Here is a 20,994-nt window from a genome sequence, read left to right as displayed (position 1 = left end):
AGGAGATCCATTCCGAGGGGTAAGCCAGACAGATGCCCCAGGAATGGAGTACAGGAACACTTTGATCCCCTAAACTTTCTGGACATTCAGTGCAGAATTTCTCTAGCTACTGGCTTTCTCTATCTATCCCATTCCAGTTTGTTCCCAAGCACCCCTTTACATTTGTGGGGTTCTAGGATACCCCAACTCAGCTGGCTTCAGGGCTGAGGGTCTGGGGACACAATGGTGAGTGCTAGTGCTGCAAGGGTTTCTTTGTTCCACCGAGACTGCAACTACCAAGCCCACCCTTTTGTCTGTGAGGTTCTCGGCCAACAAGATGCCCTGCTCCTGTACCAGGAGGTCCATCTGGAGGGGTAAGTGTGTGCACTCCTGGGCAGCTGGATGCCCCAGGAATGGAGTAAAGCCTCTGCCCAATTCCCTAAACATTCCTGGCCATTCAGTAGGGTGTCTACCCAGCTACTAGACAGCTAGAGGTGGCTTTCTCTAGTCACCTCATCCCCCAAGCACTCCTTTCCATCTGTGGGGTCCATAGATCCACCACCACAGCCTACTTCAGGGTGGAGGGTATCTGAGGGCCATCTCCAGTGCTGAGGGGTTCTAAGAGAGGGAAGAACAAGAAAAAGCCCAGGTATACAGTTAGCCACAACAAAGATTGGGCAGATTGGACCAAGACGCCAAAACCCAACTGACCTCATTTGAAGGAAGAGATGAGCAGGTGCCAATGCAAGAATTCCTCAAACAACTGAAAAAGCACATGATAACACCAGAACCCAGAGAACACGCAAGAGAAAGACTTAAACATCCTAATCCAGAAGAAGTAAAAGAAATCGACTTTATTTTTTTAATTAATTAATTAATTAATTAAAAATTTCCACCTCCCTTTTCCCTCTTTCTCCCCACCTCCCCCTCCCTCTCTAATCTTAAGAGCAGTCAGGGTTCCCAGCCCCGTGGGAAGTCCAAGGTCCTCCCCACTCCATCCAGGTCTATAAAGGTGAGCATCCAAACAAACCAGGCTCCCACAAAGTCAGTCCATGCAGTAGAATCAAAACCCAGTGCCATTGTCCTTGGCTTCTCAATCAGCCTTCATTGCCAGCCACATTCAGAGTGTCCAGTTTGATCATATGCTCCATCACTCCCAGTCCAGCTGGCCTTGGTGAGCTCCCATTAGATCAGTCCCACTGTCTCAGTAGGTGGATGCACCCCTTGTGGTCCTGACTTCCTTGCTCACGTTCTCCCTCCTTCTGCTCCTCATTTGGACCTTGGGAGCTAAGTCCAGTGCTCCAATGTGGGTCTCTGTCTTTATCTCCGTCCATCACCAGATGAAGGTTCTATAATGATATGCAAGATATTCATCAGTATGGCTGTGGAACAAGGCCAGTTCAGGCATCCTCCCCTCTGCTGTCCAAGGAAAAATCTGGGGACCTCTCCTTGGACCTGGGAACACCCCTTTGATTTGCAAAAATCAAGTCTTTTGCAAACCCTAAAATGGCTCCCTTAATTAAGATATTTACTTCCCTGCTCCCATATCCAACCTTTCTCCATCCCACCTATCCCATTCCCCCAGTTTTCCCGAATCCTCCCCTTCTCCCTTCTCTCTACCCATCTCCCCTTACATCCACCCCCTCCCCCGTGCACCCAAGTTTTCCTGGCAATCTTGTCTACTTCCAATATCCAAATGGAAATGGATAACTATATGATTTTCTTCAGGTTCACCTTCACTGTCACTAAGACAAAAAGGCTACCTATTGACTGGGAAAAGATCTTCACCAACCCCTCATCAGACAAAGGTCTGATCTCCAAATGATACAAAGAACTCAAGAAACTAGACACTAAAACTCTAATTAACCCAATTAAAAAATGGGGTACTGAGCTGAACAGAGAATTCTCAACAGAAAAACTTCGAATGGCCAAAAGACACTTAAGGTCATGCTCAACCTCCTTAGCAATCAGGGAAATGCAAATAAAAACAACTTTGAGATACCATCTTACACCTGGCAGACTAGCTAAAATCGAAAACACCAATGATAGCCTATGCTGGATAGGATGTGGAGTGAGGGGAATACTCATCCATTGCTGGTGGGAATGCAAACTTGTGCAGCCACTGTGGAAATCAGTGTGGCGGTTTCTCAGGAAACTGGGAGTCAACCTCCCTCAGGACCCAGCAATTCCACTCTTAGGAATATACCCAAGAGATGCCCTATCATACTACAAAAGCATTTGTTCAACTATATTCATAGCAGCACTATTTGTAATAGCCAGAACCTGGAAACAACCTAGGTGCCCCTCAATAGAAGAATGGTTAAAGAAGGTGTAGAACATATACACATTAGAGTTTTACTCAGTGGTAAAAAACAATGACATTTTGAATTTTGCATGCAAATGGATGGAAATAGATAGCGTTTTACTGAGTGAGGTAACCCAGACTCAAAAAGAGGAATATGGTATGAATTTACTCATAAGTGGATTCTAGCCATAATTAAAGGTCTTTGAGCCTATAATTTGTGATCCTAAAGAAATCGACTTTAAACATAACATTATGAAAGTGATAGAAACCTTAAACAGGATGTGAAAAACTCTCTTAAAGAAATGAATTAGAAGACTAACAAAACGTTTGAAGAAATGAATAAATCCCTCAAAGATACCCAAGAAAACAAAACAAAACAAAACAATGCAATCAAACAGGTAATAGAAACAGTTCAAGAACTGAAAAATGAAATGGAAGCAATGAAGAAAACACAAAACAAGGAATGGCTGGATATGGAAAATCTGGATAAATGAACAGGAACTACAGAGACAAGTATAACCAACAGAATGCAAGAGATAGAAGAAAGAATCTGAGATGCTGAAGATACTATAGAGAAAATAAACTCATTGATTAAAGAAAAAAGCAAATCCAACAAATTCTTAACATAAAATATCCAGGAAATCTGGGACACCATAAAAAAACCAAACCTAAGAATAATAGTGGTAGAAGAAGGAGAAGAATTACAGCTCAAAGGCCCAGAAAATATATTCATCAAAATTATAGAAGAAAACTTTCCTAATCTAAAGAAGGATATTCATATGAAGATACAAGAAGCTTACAGAACACTGAATAGACTGGATCAAAAAAATCCACATGCCATATAATAATCAAAACAAAATACATACGTAATAAAGAAAGAATATTAAGAGCTGCAAGGGAAAAAGTCAAGTAACATATAAAGGTAAACCTATCAGAATTATACCTGACTTCTCAATGGAAACCATGAAAGCCAGAAGGTCTTGGATAGATGTGCTGCAGACAGTAAGAGACCATGGATGCAAGCTCAGACTACTATACCCAGCAAAACTTTCTTTTACCATCGAAGGAAAAAACAAGATATTCCAGGATAAAAACAAAGTTAAACAATATGTAGCCACTAACACAGCCTTACAGAAAGTAATAGAAGGAAAACCACAACCCAAGGAAACTAACTACACTGATAATAACACAGAAATCAGCCCTCTATAAGCACAACTTAAAGAAGGGAAACACACAAACTCTAACATCCCCTCCAAATAACTGAAGTTAATAACCACTGATCATTAATATCATTTAATGGATATCAATAAACTCAATTCACCTATTAAAAGGCACAAGTTAAGAGAATGGATTCAAAAACAAAATCCCAAATTCTGCTGTTTACAAGAAACACACCCCAACCCCAAATACACACACTACCTCAGAGTAAAGTGTTGGGAAAAGGTTTTCTAATCAAATGAACCAAAGATACATGTGGGTATGACTATAATAATATCTAACAAAATTGATTTCAAATAGACTTAACAAATTTCTATAGAACATTTCACCCAAATACGAAAGAATACACCTTCTTCTCTGCATCTCATGCAACTTCAAAAATTGATCACATACTTGGAAACAAAGCAAATTGTTTTTATCCACAGATAAAAAAAATTAGTAACACCCATGTCTTATAAAATCTACATGAAATAAAGTTAGAATTTAACAACAATTTTACCCCCAGAAATCCTACACACTCATGAAAACTGAACAGTCAACTACTGGTGTGGGAGAATTGTCTGTATCTGTCAATCATATTTTAATAAAACGCTGATTGGCCAGGCAGGCAGTATAGGTGGGAAAGCCAGACAGGAAGTAGGGGTGGAGCAATGAGAACAGGAGAATTCTGGGAAGCAGGGAGGTTCCTCAGCCACTCCTGCGCAGACCACCGAAGAGGCAGCATGTAATTTGCCCAGCTGAGAAAGGTACGGAGCCATATGCTAACGTAGATAAGGATAATGGGGTAACATAAGTTACAAGGACTAATAAGGAGCCTGACCAAATGGGCCAATCAGTTTATAACCTTATGGAGTCTTGTGAGTGATTTTCTTTGTTGCTTGCCAGCTGTTGGGGTACTGGGAGGGACAGAAACCCCAACAAGCCAGCCCCACATGTTACAAACTACTGAACCACCCCTGCCTGGGTCAAGGAAGCAATAAAGAAAGAAATTAAAGTCTTCCTTGAATTCAATGAAAATAAAGTCACAACATGCTCAAACCTATGGGACACTATGAAAGCAGCGCTAAGAGGAAAGTTCATAGCACTAAGTGCCCACATTACAAAAACAGAGAAAGCTCACATTAGAGACTTAACAGTACAGCTGAAAGCTCTAGAAAAAGAAGAAGCAGACTCACCCTGGAGGAGTAGAAGACTGGAAAAAATCAAACTGAGGGCTGAAATCAACAAAATAGAAACACAGAAAACAATCCAAAGAATCAATGAAACACAAAGCTGGTTTCTGGAGAAAATCAACAAGATTGAAAAACTCCTATTCAAACTAATCAAATGGCAAAGAAAGAGAACACACAAATTAGCAAGATCAGAAATGAAAAGGGGGACATAACAAAAGACACAGAGGAAATTCAGAGAATCATTAGATCTTACTACAAAGCCAGTATGTCACAAAATTAGAAAATGTAAAAGAAATGGACATTTTTTTAGATAAGTACCATATACCAAATTTAAATCAAGACCAGGTAAACAATTAAAATAAACTTGTAAATCGTGAGGAATTAGAAGCTGTCATAAAAAACCTTCCTTCCAAAAAATAGTCCAAGACCAGATGGTTTCAATGCAGAATTTTACCAGAACTTCCAAGAAGAGCTAATACCTATACTCCGTAATGTGTTTTACAAAATAGAAATAGAAGAGTCATTGCCAAACTCCTTTTATGAAGCTACAGCTACCATGATACCAAAACCACACAAAGATTCAACCAAGAAAGAGAATTACAGACCAGTCTCACTCATGATCACCGATGCAAAAATTCTCAATTTAATACTGGCAAACCAAATCCAAGAACACATCCAAAAAACTATCCACTATGATCAAGTACACTTTATCCCAGAAATGCAAGTCTAGTTCAAGATATGAAAATCTATCAATGTAATCCATCATATAAATAAACTGAAAAAAATATGACCATTTCATTAGATGCAGCAAAAGCATTAGACAAAATTCAATACCCCTTTATGATAAAGGTCTTGAAGAGATAAGGGATACAAAGTTCATACCTATATATACAAAAACCAATATAAAGCAAGCCGACAGCTAACATCAAATTAAATGGAGAGAAACTTAAAGCCATTTCACTAAAATCAGGAACAAGACAAGACTGTCCGCTCTCTCCATACCTCTTCAATATAGTGCTTGAAGTTTGAGCAATAGTGATAAGACAGCATAAGGAGATCAAGGGGATTCGAATTGGAAAGAAAGAGGTCAAGCTTTGATTATTTGCAGATGACATGATAGTGTACATAAGCGACCCCAAAAACTCCAACAAAGAAATCCTACAACTGATAAACACCTTTAGTCATGTGGCAGAATACAAGATCAACTCAAAAAATCAGTAGCCCTCCTATACACAAAGGATAAAGAAGAAGAAAGGAAAATCAGAGAAATTTCACTGTTCATGATAGCCACAAATAGCACAAAGTATCTTGGGGTAACTCTAACTAAGGAAGTGAAAGTCCTATTTGACAAGAACTTTAAGTCTTTGAAGAAAGAATTTGAGGAGGATACCAGAAAATGGAAGGATCTCCCTTGCTCTTGGATTGGGAGGATTAACAGAGTTAAAATGGCAATTCTACCAAAAACAATCTATAGATTCAATGAAATACCCATCAAAATCTCATCAAAATTATTCACAGATCTTGAGAGAACAATAATCGACTTTATATGGAAAAACAAAAAAAAACCCAGGATAGCCAAGACAATCCTATACCATAAAGGTACTTCTGGAGGCCTTCCCATTCCTTCATTCAAACTCTATTACAGAGCTACAATAATGAAAACAGTATTTGCATAAAAAACATACGTTGACCAATGGAATCAAATTGAAGACGCAGATATTAACCCACACACCTATGAACACCTGATTTTCAACAAAGGAACTAAAATTATACTATGTAAGAAAGAAAGAATGTTCAACAAGTGGTGCTGACATAACTGGATGTCAACCCATAGAAGAATGAAAATAGATCCATATCTATCACCATGCACAAAACTCAAGTCTAAATGGGTTAAAGACCTCAATATAAATCTGATCACACTGAACCTGATAGAAGAGAAAGTGAGTAGTAGACTGTAACACATGGGCACAGGAAACCACTTCCTATGTATAACCTCAGTAGCACAGGCAATAAGAGCAACAATAAATAAATAGGACCTCCTGAAACTGAAAAGCTTCTGTAAAGCAAAGGACATTGTCATGAAGACAAAAAGGCAACCTAATGATTGGGAGAAGATCTTCACCAACCCTGCATCAGACAAAGGTCTAATCCCAAAAATATATAAAGAACTCAAGAAACTAGACACTAAAGTTCTAAATAACCCAATTAAAAACTGGGGCACTGAACTGAACAGAGAATTTTCAACAGAAGTTCAAATGGCCAAAAGACACTTAAGGTCATGCTCAACCTCCTTAGCGATCAGGGAAATGCAAATCAAAACAACTGTGAGATACTTTCTTACACCTGTCAGAATGGCTAAAATCAAAAAACACCAATGATGACCTATGCTGGGGAGAATGTGGAGTAAGGGGAACACTCATCCATTGCTGGTGGGAATGCAAACGTGTGCAACCACTTTGGAAATAAGTGTGGTGGTTTCTCAGGAAATTGGGAGTCAACCTACCTCAGGATCCAGCAATCCCACTCTTGATAATACACCCACGAGATGCCCCACTATAGTACAAAAGTATTTCTTCAACTATGTTCATAGCAGTATTATTTGTAATAGCTGGAAACAAGCTAGATTCCCCTCAATGGAAGAATGGATAAAGGAAGTGTGGAACATATACACATTGGAGTACTACTCAGTGATAAAAAACAATGACATCTTGAATTTTGTATGCAAATGGATGGAAATAGAAAACACTACCCTGAGTGAAATAACCCAGACCCAAAAAGATGAATATGATATATACTCACTCATTAGTGGATTCTAGCTTTAAACAAAGGACATTGAGACTATTGTTCATCACTCTAGAGAAGCTAAGTAATAAGGTGAACTCAAAGAAAAACAAGATTGCCAGGCAAAAGTTGGGAGCATGGGTGTGGGGAATGTGGGAAGGGGAGAGGTGGAGAGACAGGCAAGTAAGGGAGGGTTAGGGAGAGCTTGGGGGAGTGGGATTGTTGAGATGGAGGAAGGGTGCATATAGGAGCAGGGAAGAAGATATCTTCATTAAGGGAGCCATTTTAAGGGTTGGCAAGTGACTTGTCTCTACAGGACATCCCAGGTGTCCACTGGGTTGTCCCCTGCTAGGTCCTTGGACAGCAGAGAAGAGAGTGCCTGAACTGGCTTTGTCCCATAGTCACACTGATGAATATCTCAAATATCACCATTTTAAAAATTGGAGTATTCTGCTCCAATCAGTGTTTTCTCTAAATGTTGATTAAAACTGAGACTACATCATAAGGAAGTGGAGTGGGGAAAGCTAATATGCAGGAGTGTTTCTTCCAGAGCAACAGGGGCAGCAGAGCTGCTAGTCTTTTGCGTATGGTGAACACAGGGAACTGTGCATTCATAAGGATAAAAGAATGCATTTTACAGAATTTCCCATAAAGTTGACTCCTTGAGAAATGAAACTAGTAATGAAAAGCAACCATGCAATCTTCTCAAAAATAACTCAAAGCCAACCTTACCCCATCTCAGCCCACCTCTGTCTCCAACAGTATTACATCAAAAAATGTCCTCCAACCATGCACAATATTTTGTGTGAACTTTTGACTGCAGTAAAAAGTGCTTTCCCAGAAAATTGCTGTTTCCCTCTGAACATGGTCCCTCCTTAGAGCAGAGTTTCCCACACAGCTCTGATGATGCAGGAGGATGCAGAGCCCATTTGTTGCTGCAGCCTCATGGCTGCATCCATGCATTTTCAGCAGCTGCACTGTAGCTGAGGGGCAGCTACTCATCTTTTGTCCCTCAGAGTAAAAATTCCTTTAATCTTAGCCTTCCCTGGGTGCTTGTTTGATGTGGTATTTTCCTATGTATAGCATATCCTAGCAACACTTGTTCATTTCAGAGGACTCAATTCTCATCTTCTGTATCATTCTGGCCTAATTTCTGGGGAGGCTTTATTTCTCATATTTTTTGGTATGGATGTTCAGGAGGGAAAAGGACATTCTTGGGCAGTGTTTATAAAGTGACCATTCAACTCCACATGGGAGAAGTAATGAAAAGATTCTAATGACTCAGAGAAAAACCACTAGCCTTTAAAGGAGGAGGTCCTGTGTCACAGGAGAGAATCCTGGAGAGGAAACCTCAGCTTCTGGTCAGCTCAGGGAAAACCTATTAGCAAGGAGGCAAAGGTTGTGCCCCGTGACATCATCAGTCCCTTCTCTGGAAATTCTATTGGAATCCTGTGATGTCACTAGTGTTGTAGCAACACCAACTGCCCTCAGGACTTTCGTTCAGTTCCTATAGGATTTACCTACAATCATGCTGTCAAGGTTGAGGAGTCTCCTAAGAAGAGAGAGTGGAGATCACGGAGAGACCAGAGTGAGGAAGGAGGAAAATGACCATAGGTCTCACAGGAAAACATGGAGAAATAAATGGTCCTGGGGAAGACGAAGTGAGTTCAGGGAAGGAGAGGGTGAGCTTTCTGGATGTGATGACCTTCAGCTTTCCAGAGCTAGGACTAAGGAAGGGGCTTATACTGCTTCCCTGAGTGCTGAAATAGCATGCCTAGATAAACAATTTTTGATGGTTAGTGTGAAATGTAAAGCCTGCAGCTGCTTTTCTGGGAGATTCTTAATCTCATTCAGAGTGGGAAAGAAAGGCCAGCAGGAGCAAAGGAGTGAGTGTCCATCTCAGGTTAGGTTGTTGCTACACTTCATCATAGTGGAATCCCTCAGTTTCCATGGGAATCTGATGCTAATAAGAAGGAGGGAAACTCCCCTGGCCATGTACAAAGTCTCAGATATTCAGATGTTTTGGTCCTGGACACATGTGGTAAGGACTTGATGCTGCTAAGCTCTAGGACAAAAGAAGTTACCTGCATTACATCAAATCTGAGGTGACATTGTCACGCAAATCTACAAGGCTGGTCTAGCTTACGTTTTCCAGAGCCAATGGCCTGCTTTAGGGAGTGAGACACATGTCTAGATAATGGCAGTTAGGACAGAGACATAGCACATGGACACAAGTTTGAGGATGACTACTCTGCTCTTTGGGGACTTCACTGGGTGCCTAGAATTTCCTTTAGCTCTGGCTTCTTCTTGGGACACAGTATGGACTCTAATAGTCTTCTGCCATTCTATTATACAAGTTCAATTGTCTTTATTTACATCCAGGGACTACTGGGGAGGCACCATCCAAACTCTCCATCTTCACTGAGCAGGAGCAACAGATGAAAGAAATGGAGGATCTCACCATTCAGCTACAGAGTATAACATATGAGCAAATTGAGCTGGGTGGATTACTGGACAATTGTCATTACAAGGATTTGAACAACAGGTAGTCAGTATGCCCTATTCTCTGTTGAACATCTTGATCCAATAGTGTCAATCCAAGCTTTCCTAAGGAACAGGAGACTGAACCTCAGGGTATATTGGTGCCTAAACTATTTTTGCTGAATGCCTTGAAGAGGCAGAACTTGGAACCTGGGTAGCTGTGGGATGGGGTTGTGTTGTTCTGCTTCTTCCAAATGAAAAGCAGAGTCTGTGACCTGAATAATAGTCTGGGGATAGTAAGGGTTATGGTTGAGCCATCTATATGCATTAAAAGAGTGTTTGACAGGTGTTGGTTTGTGGGACATCCTGTGAGTTTATGGTGAGTCTTTCTACTTTAACCAGCAGATGATTGTGTGCTGAAAACCCAAGTTTGAGCAGCACACCTCTTGGCCACTATGCCTAAATTGGGAAAAATTTTGAATCCCTTGTGGAGTTTCTAAAGCCATCCTGAAGTTGTGACTCTTCCCTGGAAATACTGATTTGTCCTCTGGTCCTCTGTGTAGCAAGAGATGCCCAGGAATGAGAATTTCTGTTCTAAAACAGGAAAAATATTATCATATCATAGGTTCTCAGATATGCAGCACAGACTCCTGGGAACTTCTTAGAGAACTAATCTATAGCTCATCACTCTTGAAAGCTTCATTTGGATACCCTGTCTCTTCTGGTCTAGGAACAGGATCGTTACATTTACTAAGCACCAGGAGGACACAGTGTATAGGTTCCAGGCTGTGGCATCCACTCTGCTGGGGTAGTCCAGGACACAGCCTGATTTAATATGATGCTCGAGTCCTGTGTTCATGGGCTTTTTTTCTCCTGGGGCCATGCCCTACCACAGGCTGAATTCACTTGAGATGCGGGAAAAGGAGCATAAGCAGGTGATGTTGGACCTGCAGAAATGGCCCATGGAGATCAGTGATGCCTTGCACAAGTGCAAGCGGCTGAGAGATGAGAATGAATCCTACAGGTCAGTGACTGATTTAGCTTGGGAGTGATTGATTCTTCTTTGTCTTTGACCCAAAGGGACTGCTCTGTTTCTAGCCTGTCTGCCCCTTAGCATGCAGTCTGCCTTGCGGCACTTGGACTTGTGTGTCTTAGATACAGTTTTGTTAAATGTGAAAAGACACACTGAACCCCAATAGGTAATGTTCCAGATAGAAGCTCCTACATAGAAAAGTGGTTTATAACATGAAACAGGTCTTTGGCAGAACAGGGCCTCTGGGACTCTGACAGTGGCTTACAGAGCTGATTTCTATGGGTCCCACAGACAGAATTTATTCCTGTTGTAACGTATGCCCTTCTTCAGAAAACGTTTGCCCTCTACCTGTTGATGTTTTCCCAATACCATGAACAGTTAAGCACAGGTAATGATTGCATCCTGTTCTCAGGGGCACAGAATTGCTTTCAGTGTCAGAGTTTTTTAGAAGTAGTTTGAATCTTTCTGGAATTTTATTATTCTCTGTATTTGGCCTGATTCAGAGTGATACTACCTTGACTACTGTGAGTTCCAATCTTGGGCTGTCTGGGGGTCTGGGACTTTCTGGCTGGTAGTAGTTGGAGGTAGGGGTGGCAAATAAAGGCTGGGTGGGGCTCACTATTTTTGGATGGTGGTTCAGTTACCTTCACAGCCTGGTCCAACGAGATTTGACTGAGCTGGAAAACAATGTACATATGTTGAGAGTTGAGAAGAGAAAGATGTGGGAGGAGCAGATTGAACTGCAAGAGTCCTGTGAGGAGGTGAAGAGACTCTTGAAGGAGATCCGTGAGAAGATCTGTGACCCCTGTGTTGTGCAACAGCAGGTAGGCTGAGGGAGTGGGGGCACACTGCCCACAAGTCCAACCATAAACAGAGAGACAGCCATGTAGCCATCCATCCAGACTCCCAGTAACATACCAGTCAATTGTTCATTCCTGTGATCATTCACAAGTATCTCTGGAGAGTTATTTCCTTGAAAGACACTGGATGATTGACAAGCAAACCTCCTGCTCTGGTAGATGCTGTAGTCCACTGAGTGAGAAGGATCAGTCACATATCACACACCTACATGGCATTATGGTCAAAGGGCTGCTATGCAGGGAGCTACATAAGGAATAGAGCAAACTTTTATAGGTCAGCAGTCTCTGACTCATTTGATTTGCAGGGGTCACATGAGATCACAGGTAGGAAACAGCTTGCAAAGAGTAGAGTCCAGGGCCAATGCAAGTGGGTGGTTCTCATTGTCATATTGATGTGGGGCAGGAATGTGATCTTCTCCTTTTTTCCTGTATTCCAATGTCTTCTCTTCTGTTTGCTCAACTCTTGGTTCACACTGACAGAAGCATGAGTAGCAGCTTGTCAACCCTGTTTTCTATGGGGGGTGTGGAACAGTTCCCCTGCCCTGGAGCTTCCAGTCTGGAGCTGACTGGATGCCCATAGACCCAGGAGGACGTTTACAGGCTGAGGACTGAGGTGACAGAGGGGAGGCTGCAAGAGAACATTTTCTCTAACCACCTCAGCACAGTTTAAGCAAACTGTGTGTGTCCCTAGGAATTTTTAGTCCCCAAGGGATGGACAGCAGTGCTGTGAGTCTCAGTCGCAAAGCCTGGTGTGCATGGTCTAAATTCAACTGTTCAATCAGTGTGTTTTCTTCATTTTTTATGCTCACTCACGTTTTATGTGGCCCTTGTGTGACGTATACATACGTGTGTAGATGTGTACAATGGCAGGTGTGTTTCCAGGCCAGATCATGACATCTGTTGTTGTTCTCTGCTATTCTTTCCCTTATTCACTTGAGCCCAGACCTTCCAAGGAACATGAAAATTTTTGTTTTTCTTAGTATGGCTGGCCAGCACTCTTGTGATCTCCTCTACTATCCAAGGTGGATCGTCTCTCTTGTTTTGTTTCCTCTAATTGTTACAAGTTTCAATAGTTCGGAAAGAGGAGGGATGTTCAAGCTCTCTCTCCATTTTCCATATCTGGTGTTTTGGAATTTAATGTGTTTTGCAATAAATAACAAAATTCAAACAATATGGCTATACTAAAAATGAAAAGATGTCTTTCTTTTCACTGCACAGAGCTAACATCACAGGAAATGTCTGATTGGTTTCACTGGCTTCGCAGCATGGAATCGACAGTGCATCTCCTTGCTGAGATTGTGCTGCTGACTATGTTATGGGCATGGCTGTGTTTTAGTATACATTCCCTCTCACAGTTGTACAGAGAGCTGGAATCCAGAAAAATAATGCAGGTGACATCACTAACCTCCTCCTGACTGATATTGGGGATGAAGTCATTTTATGTAAACTGTGACCTGTTCAAAACCTCCTGGCTGTTGACCATGTTTTTTTTCTTTCACTTGAGCTGTCAAGGTTATATGTGGAGAAGTCAGGATAGGTTTAGTGAAGAGACTACGATGGATCAACTTGGAACCTGTAGGATCAGAGAGTCTCAGTAGGGATAAAGTTCATGGAAGGAAAAGTAAATGCAGGGCAGGGTAGCACAACCTGACTGAGTCTAAGAGTCTTGAAAACAGCAGGGAGGGCACACCACCTCCTCCTACAGCAGAAAAGGTTATGAAAGGCAGAAGTTACCTCCCTTGCCATTCTGGGTTTAGATGTGTGTGTGTGTGTGTGTGTGTGTGTGTGTGTGTGTGTGTGTGTTTTATGCTATGTGATGCATTTCTGTTCATCAGTGTGTGTCTTTGTGTGTGTGTATGCCTGTATGTGTATGCTGAATGGTGTCAGGCTGTGGTGTGAGAATGGGCCTGTCTCAGTGCACCACAGTTAGGCTCATGACCGTCTAAAGCAATCAATCACCTTGTGTTATATTTGTAGAACTCAGCAACTGCTTTTACTCAAATTGTTCACTGTGTTGAGATAAAATCAACTCATGGAGGGTTGGGAGAAATGAGGACTCACAGAGAGTGCTGGAGGTGTAAAATGATGTAGTGCACTGAATAGCCACACATAATTCTTCATATAGTTAATCCACACATAATTCTTCATATAGCTAACTCCAGTCCCTAAGTGACCCAGTGAGTCTAGAACATGAAGTAGGTGCTCACAGAGAAGCTAGGGGACAGCAGGGTTGTAGAAGCATTCCTTAGAGTAGCCTCAAAGTAGAAACTATCCAGATGTCCATCATTCGAAGAGGGAATAGTGTAATGTGGTTGAGCCCTTGTGTGTCTGTTCTTCAACATGAAAGCATTTGACCCTGACTTAGTGAGCCTTTTGTTACTCAAACAAATCTCTGACACAATCACCTTACAGAGAGGTTTTGCACTTTTTGATTACTGGGTGGGAAGATTTTCTAGTTTCCTGAGCTCCTTGCTTTGGGTCCGAAGTGAGACAGCCTGTGGTAAAGGGAGCTCCTGTTGGAGGAAGCTGCTCAACTTAGGGACAAGTAGGATGCAGTGAATAAGACCAGTGGGCTGGTCCACCATCATCCTGTGGTTCTGTACTGGAGAAAGTTTCTGTACTTCACAGACCGGGGAACTTCCTAAGCAGGGTTGGCTATCAGGCCAGGACTCCAGAGGATCATCTGTCCATGCATTAGATTTACAGGATAGGCACTTCAATGATTGTGCTGCCTCTCTCATGCCCACTGCGTTCTCTCATCCAGCAGAGCTTAACCTTCTTCTCAAAAGAATTCTTGGTGATTGTTCCTTTTATTAGCATTAACTGCTAAACTAAACATGTCACTGCATTACATTGTGCTTGTTTGTGTGCGTGCAAGTGCTTTGTTTACTCATGAGTTTATGTGTGTGCCTGTGTGAGTGAGCAACCCTTCACTGAGAACACAATCTTCTAATGAAAAGGAGGAAGAAAGCCTGGATAGAGTGAAGAACCTGGGAAAGCAGAAGGAGCTGATCACCCAGGAAAGGGACTTGCCAGAAAAGCCATACAATCACGTCAATATCTCTGAGATGAGGTAAGAATCCAAGCTAGGAGGAGCAGTTAGAACCATATAGTTCACCAGTTCATAGATCTCTGTTACTTTTAGAATTCTTCCCTATCTGTATGTCTCTTAGCCACAGTCAGGGAAAGAACACCTTAGGTTATTGTGCTGGTCCATTCAACAAGAACTTTGTAAGGAAACACTATGCTCTATCCTTAGTGTTTCTGGGAACTGTCCACGCCTTATTCCTTTCTGAGCTCTCTGGTATCTTCTCAGTACCTTGTCTCCTAGGTCTCTCCACAAATCTCTCCATGGTAGTCCTATACCTAGAAAGAGGAGAGTTAGTTGTGGAGGACACTGTGTGCTCCTGCCACTTTATTTTCCTTCCAGAACATCACATTTAGAGAGAAGTTCCTGCCTCTGGGCAGATCTGCATGCAACACACTCCTGCTCATTTAAGGCTCTCTGTGAGGTGTATTGATTTCCTGTGAAAACACCTTTCTGGCTATAAGAAGATTTATTGATTGAGTAGTTGAACTCAGACAGGTTTCTGTGCTGTAAATTGGAACTTTCAGTGCTTTTATTTTATAGGTTCCCCTAGAGGGTCTACATTCAGTTTCTCAGGTTGCTCACACCCACCTGGTATCTAATCAAGGCAATTCTGATCTGTCCTGAACTGTTACTCAGACATTGCTACACTGTGATTTTTTTCTCAAATAGTATATCTAGGCCACTGGAGAAATGTGCTGTCTTTTCTTGCCCAGCACAGTGTCATTCTCAGTTCATCTGTAGTATATTTAAAAGTTGAGAAAAAATCCACAGTCAGGTGCACTCTGAACCATCTCCCTCACAGAATGCAAGCAATGACCTCAGCTAAAAGGTCATGTTTGATTGTCCGGCTGTGCAGCGCTTGTTCGGGCTAAAAAGTTAACATAACAGGTCCCCACCAGGCCTGTTCCCTAACTGCCTTTCTTCTTTAGGTCAGAAAATCTCCAATCTGAGTTAGAACAGGTCACAGCACAGGATGAGAGCCTCCTCTCGACAGAGCGGTTGCAGCAAGAGGACTAAGTCATAAAGGCAAGTGAGCCACCAAAGCGTCCCACCCCATCAAACATGGCATTGGTAGGGGACTGAGGACTCTTGACCTTGGCTTCCAGTGTAAATAGCCCTGACTGTTTTCTAGCCTGTGGCCCAGTGAGGCTACTTATTGGTCTGATTGCCTTTCTTTCTCACACAGCAGATCTTGAGAGAGGTGAGGAGGCTAAAGGAATTACAGATGTTTTGAACACTTGGCATTCTACACCCTAGAATCAAGGCCTCCTCAGAAGAAAACACCTCGTTATAGCTAGGAATTCGCCAGTGAGGCAAATACCAGCTGACTCCCAGATGATCCAACTTCAATCAAATCCTTAGCTCTGTTGACACCAGTACTACTGAAGAAAAGAAAGCATCAAAAATGAGCTTCAAATACAGAAAACTTTAGACAAGATCAATTAGACCCTGACATTCAACATCTAGTGGCCCCTGTGAGGGGCACAACAACATGGACTGTAGAGATGGTGGAATGGATATTCCTCAGTTTCATAGCCTGGACAGAAGTGATCAGTCCCGAGGAAGGATTTATAGAAGACATCTGGGGCATTTTTTATGTCCTTGGGCACACTCAGATGCTGTCCACAGATTTGTTGGGTCTCTAGTAATCACAGGTGTCTGGTGACTGAAAGAATCAATAACTGGCCAAGACATTGCTGGATTGACCATGGGTGATAATTTATCAAGAGCTTCCTGTAGGTCCACAAAGAATGCCCTCAGAACGTCTCAAACTTACTCTTGGTGAGAGCTTGGCCTGCAAAGCCCTACGGAGGCCCAGACATAATAATTTGAAAAGGTTTTTTACAATGAGTCACTGCCTGCTACCATGTTTCCATGGCCAGCCGCAGGCTGTAGGTCTGTGTTGCTAAATCTGCAGCAAGAGAATGCTGCTAGGTGAATTTTTCTGGTTTGGTTTTTGGTTGGGTTTTATTACTTTTTTCTTTTATTTGTTATGTTTTGATATTTGAATATTAAATTGTTCTTTTTTATTCTTGTTGTTTTAGTATTTTTCTAAGGTTATTCACTGTTTATATTGATTGCCTCCTTTAAGCACCTATTGAGTAAATTGTTTTGCATTTTTAATAATAAATATTGACTCCCACTCTCTTTTAAAGCAATTTCTTTGGTCAGGTGTGGTGTCTCACTACAGTAGCCTCAGAATCTTCTGTAAGACCACAACTCTTGTGTGCCCAGGTTGGGCTAAATAGTGATTTCCCAACCTGCCAGTTACACAGGGCTTTGAATGTGGGTGGTGTTGCCAATTCCATGGATGTCCATTGCATGATGAATAAAAGTATCCATACTGTATCTTTGTCATCATATATGTAGCTATCCCTAAAATAGCATTCTGTATACACATTCCATGAAATGATCATGAGTACTAAATTAATGAGAAACCCAACAGTGTTGCTCTAAAGCCTCTGGGGAAATGAAAACATTTACTAAGGGAGCATGAAAGAAATCAATGGCCTGTTTGCCACCTGGGGTTGTGATGATGTCATTGCCTGGGATGCTGCCCAGGGCCATGTCCAGTCCATGGCCCTGACACTGATGTGGGGATCTATTTTAATGTCCATGACTCCTCTTACCAGTGATGGTCTTGCAGAGACCTGCCATCTAGAACAATAACTGCAGCTGGGCAGGGTCTCTTGCTACGGGATATGTCTGAATTCATGACCCTTCTGCCACAAGTGTCTGTGTTGAAGTCTCAGCCTTCTGTTGCCATCACGTCCAGGAAAGATGCCTGCAATCTGGGCCAAAACCTGGGGACACGGTGCTGCTAGCTTCACACTGAACTCAGTGACGTGCTCTGCCAGCCAAGGCCATGGTAAATTCAGGCCTGGGCTGCAGCCTAGGATCATGTCTGGGGCCATGTTGCAAACACAGCCAGAATCATTCATTTTAATGGCCTGTGGTGCTGCCAAGGGCCACATAGAAGTAGGAAGGAGTCAGGGCCACCACTTAGAACCATGTTAGTTTCTAAGGGCTCTGATTCTTCTGGGGCCATACAGATCTGAGTGGCCAGTGCTGCCACCAGGGTCCCTGGTTTCCTCTGCATAGCTGATGTCAAAGGCCATGTTGGGATCCATTGCCCTACCATAGCCTTGGTCTATGTTGACATATTGGCTCCTGTTATTACTGAAACAGGATGGGAAAATGCAGAGTTATCTCTACCCTTCACAGTCTGCATCACTCAGCAGAGTAGGTCCTGAAACTGGGCTGAGCTGCACAGTAAAGCTGACCCTGTTAACAACAGTGCAGGTGAGCTGTCTCTGAGGGTATGGGAGCAGAAAATACGATTCTACCCTGTTTCTTCTACCTTGTGTTGGCAAGGATGAGAAAAAGGTGCCTATCCTACCTAAATGTAAGCCACCTTAACTAATGGGAGAGTTGGCCTCTGGGGCATAAGAACAGAAGATCTATGACAGCCTCTCATCAACTGTAGCAATTTGATTGTGAACTTGGCACTTCACCTCTGTAACACTGTAGAGATGCCTTAGGTTAGGTAAGTTAGATAGCAGAGCACAAGAACAGAAGAATTGGTGTCTCTCCTTTCTGCCTGCTGCATTGGGTGAACATATGAATATACATGATTATTACTAATTGTGGTAAGACATGTAAATTTTATTGTTCACTACAAAAAAAATTCCCCCAAAAACCCAACAAAGAAACCTGATCCCAATGTACTCAGATTCAAAAAGCAGTATGTCCAACTGTCTTTTCTAGCAAAGAAAGACTCTGGAACTTTGGCAAACAGTGATATCTAAGACATGTGTAAAGAATTACAATCTGGGGACATCTCCTTGGACCTTGGAACCCCTCTAGAGTCAAGTCTCTTGCTAACCCTAAAATGGCTCCCTTAATTAAGATATTTACTCCCCTGCTCCCATATACACCCTTCCTCCATCCCACCCATCCCATTCCCCCAAGCTCTTCTCAATCCTCCCCTTCTTCGTTGGGCAGCAGAGGAGAGGGTGCCTGAACTGGCCTTGTCCCATAACCACACTATTGAATATCTTGCATATCACCATAGAACCTTCATTTGGTGATGGATGGAGATAGAGACAGAGACCCACATTGGAGCAGTGGACTGAGCTCCCAAGGTCCAAATGAGGAACAGATGAAAGGAGAACATGAGGAAGGTAGTCAGGACCATGTGCGTCCACCCACTGAGATGGTGGGACTGATCTAATGGGAGCTCACCAAGGTCAGCAGTACTGGGAGTGATGGAGCATGTGATCAAACTGGACTCTCTGAATGTGGCTGTCAATGAGGGCTGACTGAGAAGCCAAGGACAATGGCACTGGGTTTTAGTTCTACTGCAAGTAGTGGCTTTGTGGGAGCCTGGTTTGTTTGGATGCTCACCTTCCTAGACCTGGATGGAGGGGGCAGTGAACCATAACTGCTCTTAGGACTGGAGGGGGGGAGGGGGAGCAGGGGGAGGGGGAAAGGAAACGAGAGGTGGGGAGGAGGTGGAAATTTTTAATAAATTTTGAAAAGAATTACAATAGAATTATTTCATGAAATAGAAAAGAAAACATCCTCTAGAACTAATGAGAATGTTTGCAGGGAGTTGTGACTGAGAAGGGAGCCACCCTAAGTGTGTGTGACAGCAGCCTGTGTTTTGGGGTCACTGGCTGAATTAAAAAGGAGAAAGCTACCTGAATAGCATACTTTATTTCTCGCGGCATCCTATCTGCAGATTTACTGTTGCCAGCCGCCTCATACTCTCCCTCCATGCCTTCCACACCATAACATATTCTACTGTCAAACTGTGAAACAAAGTAAACCCCTTTCCTTGAAAGGGGGGAGGGGAATTTTTAATCTTAACTTGTGGAGTTAAGTATGTATTGTGTGTCTCATCACTGCTCAGACTTGCTGGTTCCACAATCCCTGTACCGCCTTACAAGGACATCCCAGGAAGACTTCAGGGAGCTTTACTTCAAGTGGTGTGATGGCAGAGAATTGCAGTACCACAAGCATCCTGTGTGCTTTGGAAACCATACACAACTCTGTTATATGGGGAAAAGGAGAAGCCGCAATTTCATGTCAGTGTTCAAAATGCACCCTTTTGTAAGTGTCTTCCATGGGTCTCTAGCCCTACCAGATTTTGAAAAGTCTTAATTTTTTTCTTTTCTCTTTATTTCTTGTTTCTGTGTTTGTTGTTTGTTTGGTTGGTTTTTGTTTGTTGGTGGTGGTGTTCAAACTGTTTGATTGCATGGAATTTTTAAGATAAGATCTGTTACTATAGCCTAGGCTGGCTTGGAACTCACTCTATGTGACCCAGGGTAATCTCAGACTTGTGGTAGTCCTGCTTTGCCTTTCTAGTTCTGGTAGTCAGACATCATGCCTTGCTAAGTAGCCTTAATCCTTAACAATCAAGAAAGAGGTTGACCTTCCTATATTATCATTGACATCTCACTGTTTGCCTTACATTTGTTTGCCACTTTTACATTATCATCCTATAATACCAAAAAAAATCTCTCAGAATCTCTGCTTATCCAAACCATTCTCAATGACTGGACCACTGTAATTATAGGAAAGTTGTCAATTTTCTCAGACTTAGGCTACTAAGTGCCTACTAAATTTAGTCTAGACTAAAGGAACTAACAGATAAGCTTTTTTGGTAAGTGAATCATGCAGGGATGTAGATAATCGGAAACCACTAGACTCAGACATTCATTCTTGAGTGATATGGAGTCATGTGCAATGTGTTAGGCTCTCTGATAAACACACAGAGCAGGAAAAGTTGCCTTTCTGTGAATGAGAAGCAAATAGTTGCCATGACTCCTATTATAAGCTGTGCTTCAACCATCTTGGTCCCAGGCACTTGGAAGAAGAGATTAAACTGGAAATGGACAATGCAAATGGATGGAAATAGAAATCGCTTTACTGAGTGAGGTAACCCAGACCCAAAAAGAGGAATATGGTATGTACTCATAAGTGGATTCTAGCCATTGTTAAAGGTCTTTGAGTCTATAATTCGTGATCCTAGAGAAGCTAAATAAGAAGGTGAACCTGAAGAAAATCAT

At 42.3% G+C, this 20,994-nt stretch overlaps 1 protein-coding gene across 1 annotated transcript; it reads left to right on the top strand.

Annotated features, from left to right (window-relative positions):
- The first annotated feature begins 8,937 nt into the window (after positions 1-8,937).
- On the top strand, positions 8,938-15,946 carry LOC125396985 (disks large homolog 5-like). Its single transcript, XM_048429099.3, has 6 exons — positions 8,938-9,116; positions 9,838-10,000; positions 10,832-10,960; positions 11,610-11,793; positions 14,790-14,902; positions 15,850-15,946. Exons 1-6 carry the CDS (start codon positions 8,984-8,986, stop codon positions 15,935-15,937), a joined length of 810 nt encoding a protein of 269 aa, XP_048285056.3. The 5' UTR covers positions 8,938-8,983; the 3' UTR covers positions 15,938-15,946.
- Positions 15,947-20,994: the final 5,048 nt, after the last annotated feature.

This window comes from Myodes glareolus, chromosome 12 (genome assembly GCF_982192425.1).
Source record: "Myodes glareolus chromosome 12, mMyoGla1.1, whole genome shotgun sequence".
NCBI lineage: Eukaryota > Metazoa > Chordata > Mammalia > Rodentia > Cricetidae > Myodes > Myodes glareolus.
This window is presented reverse-complemented; position numbering and strand designations above follow the sequence as displayed.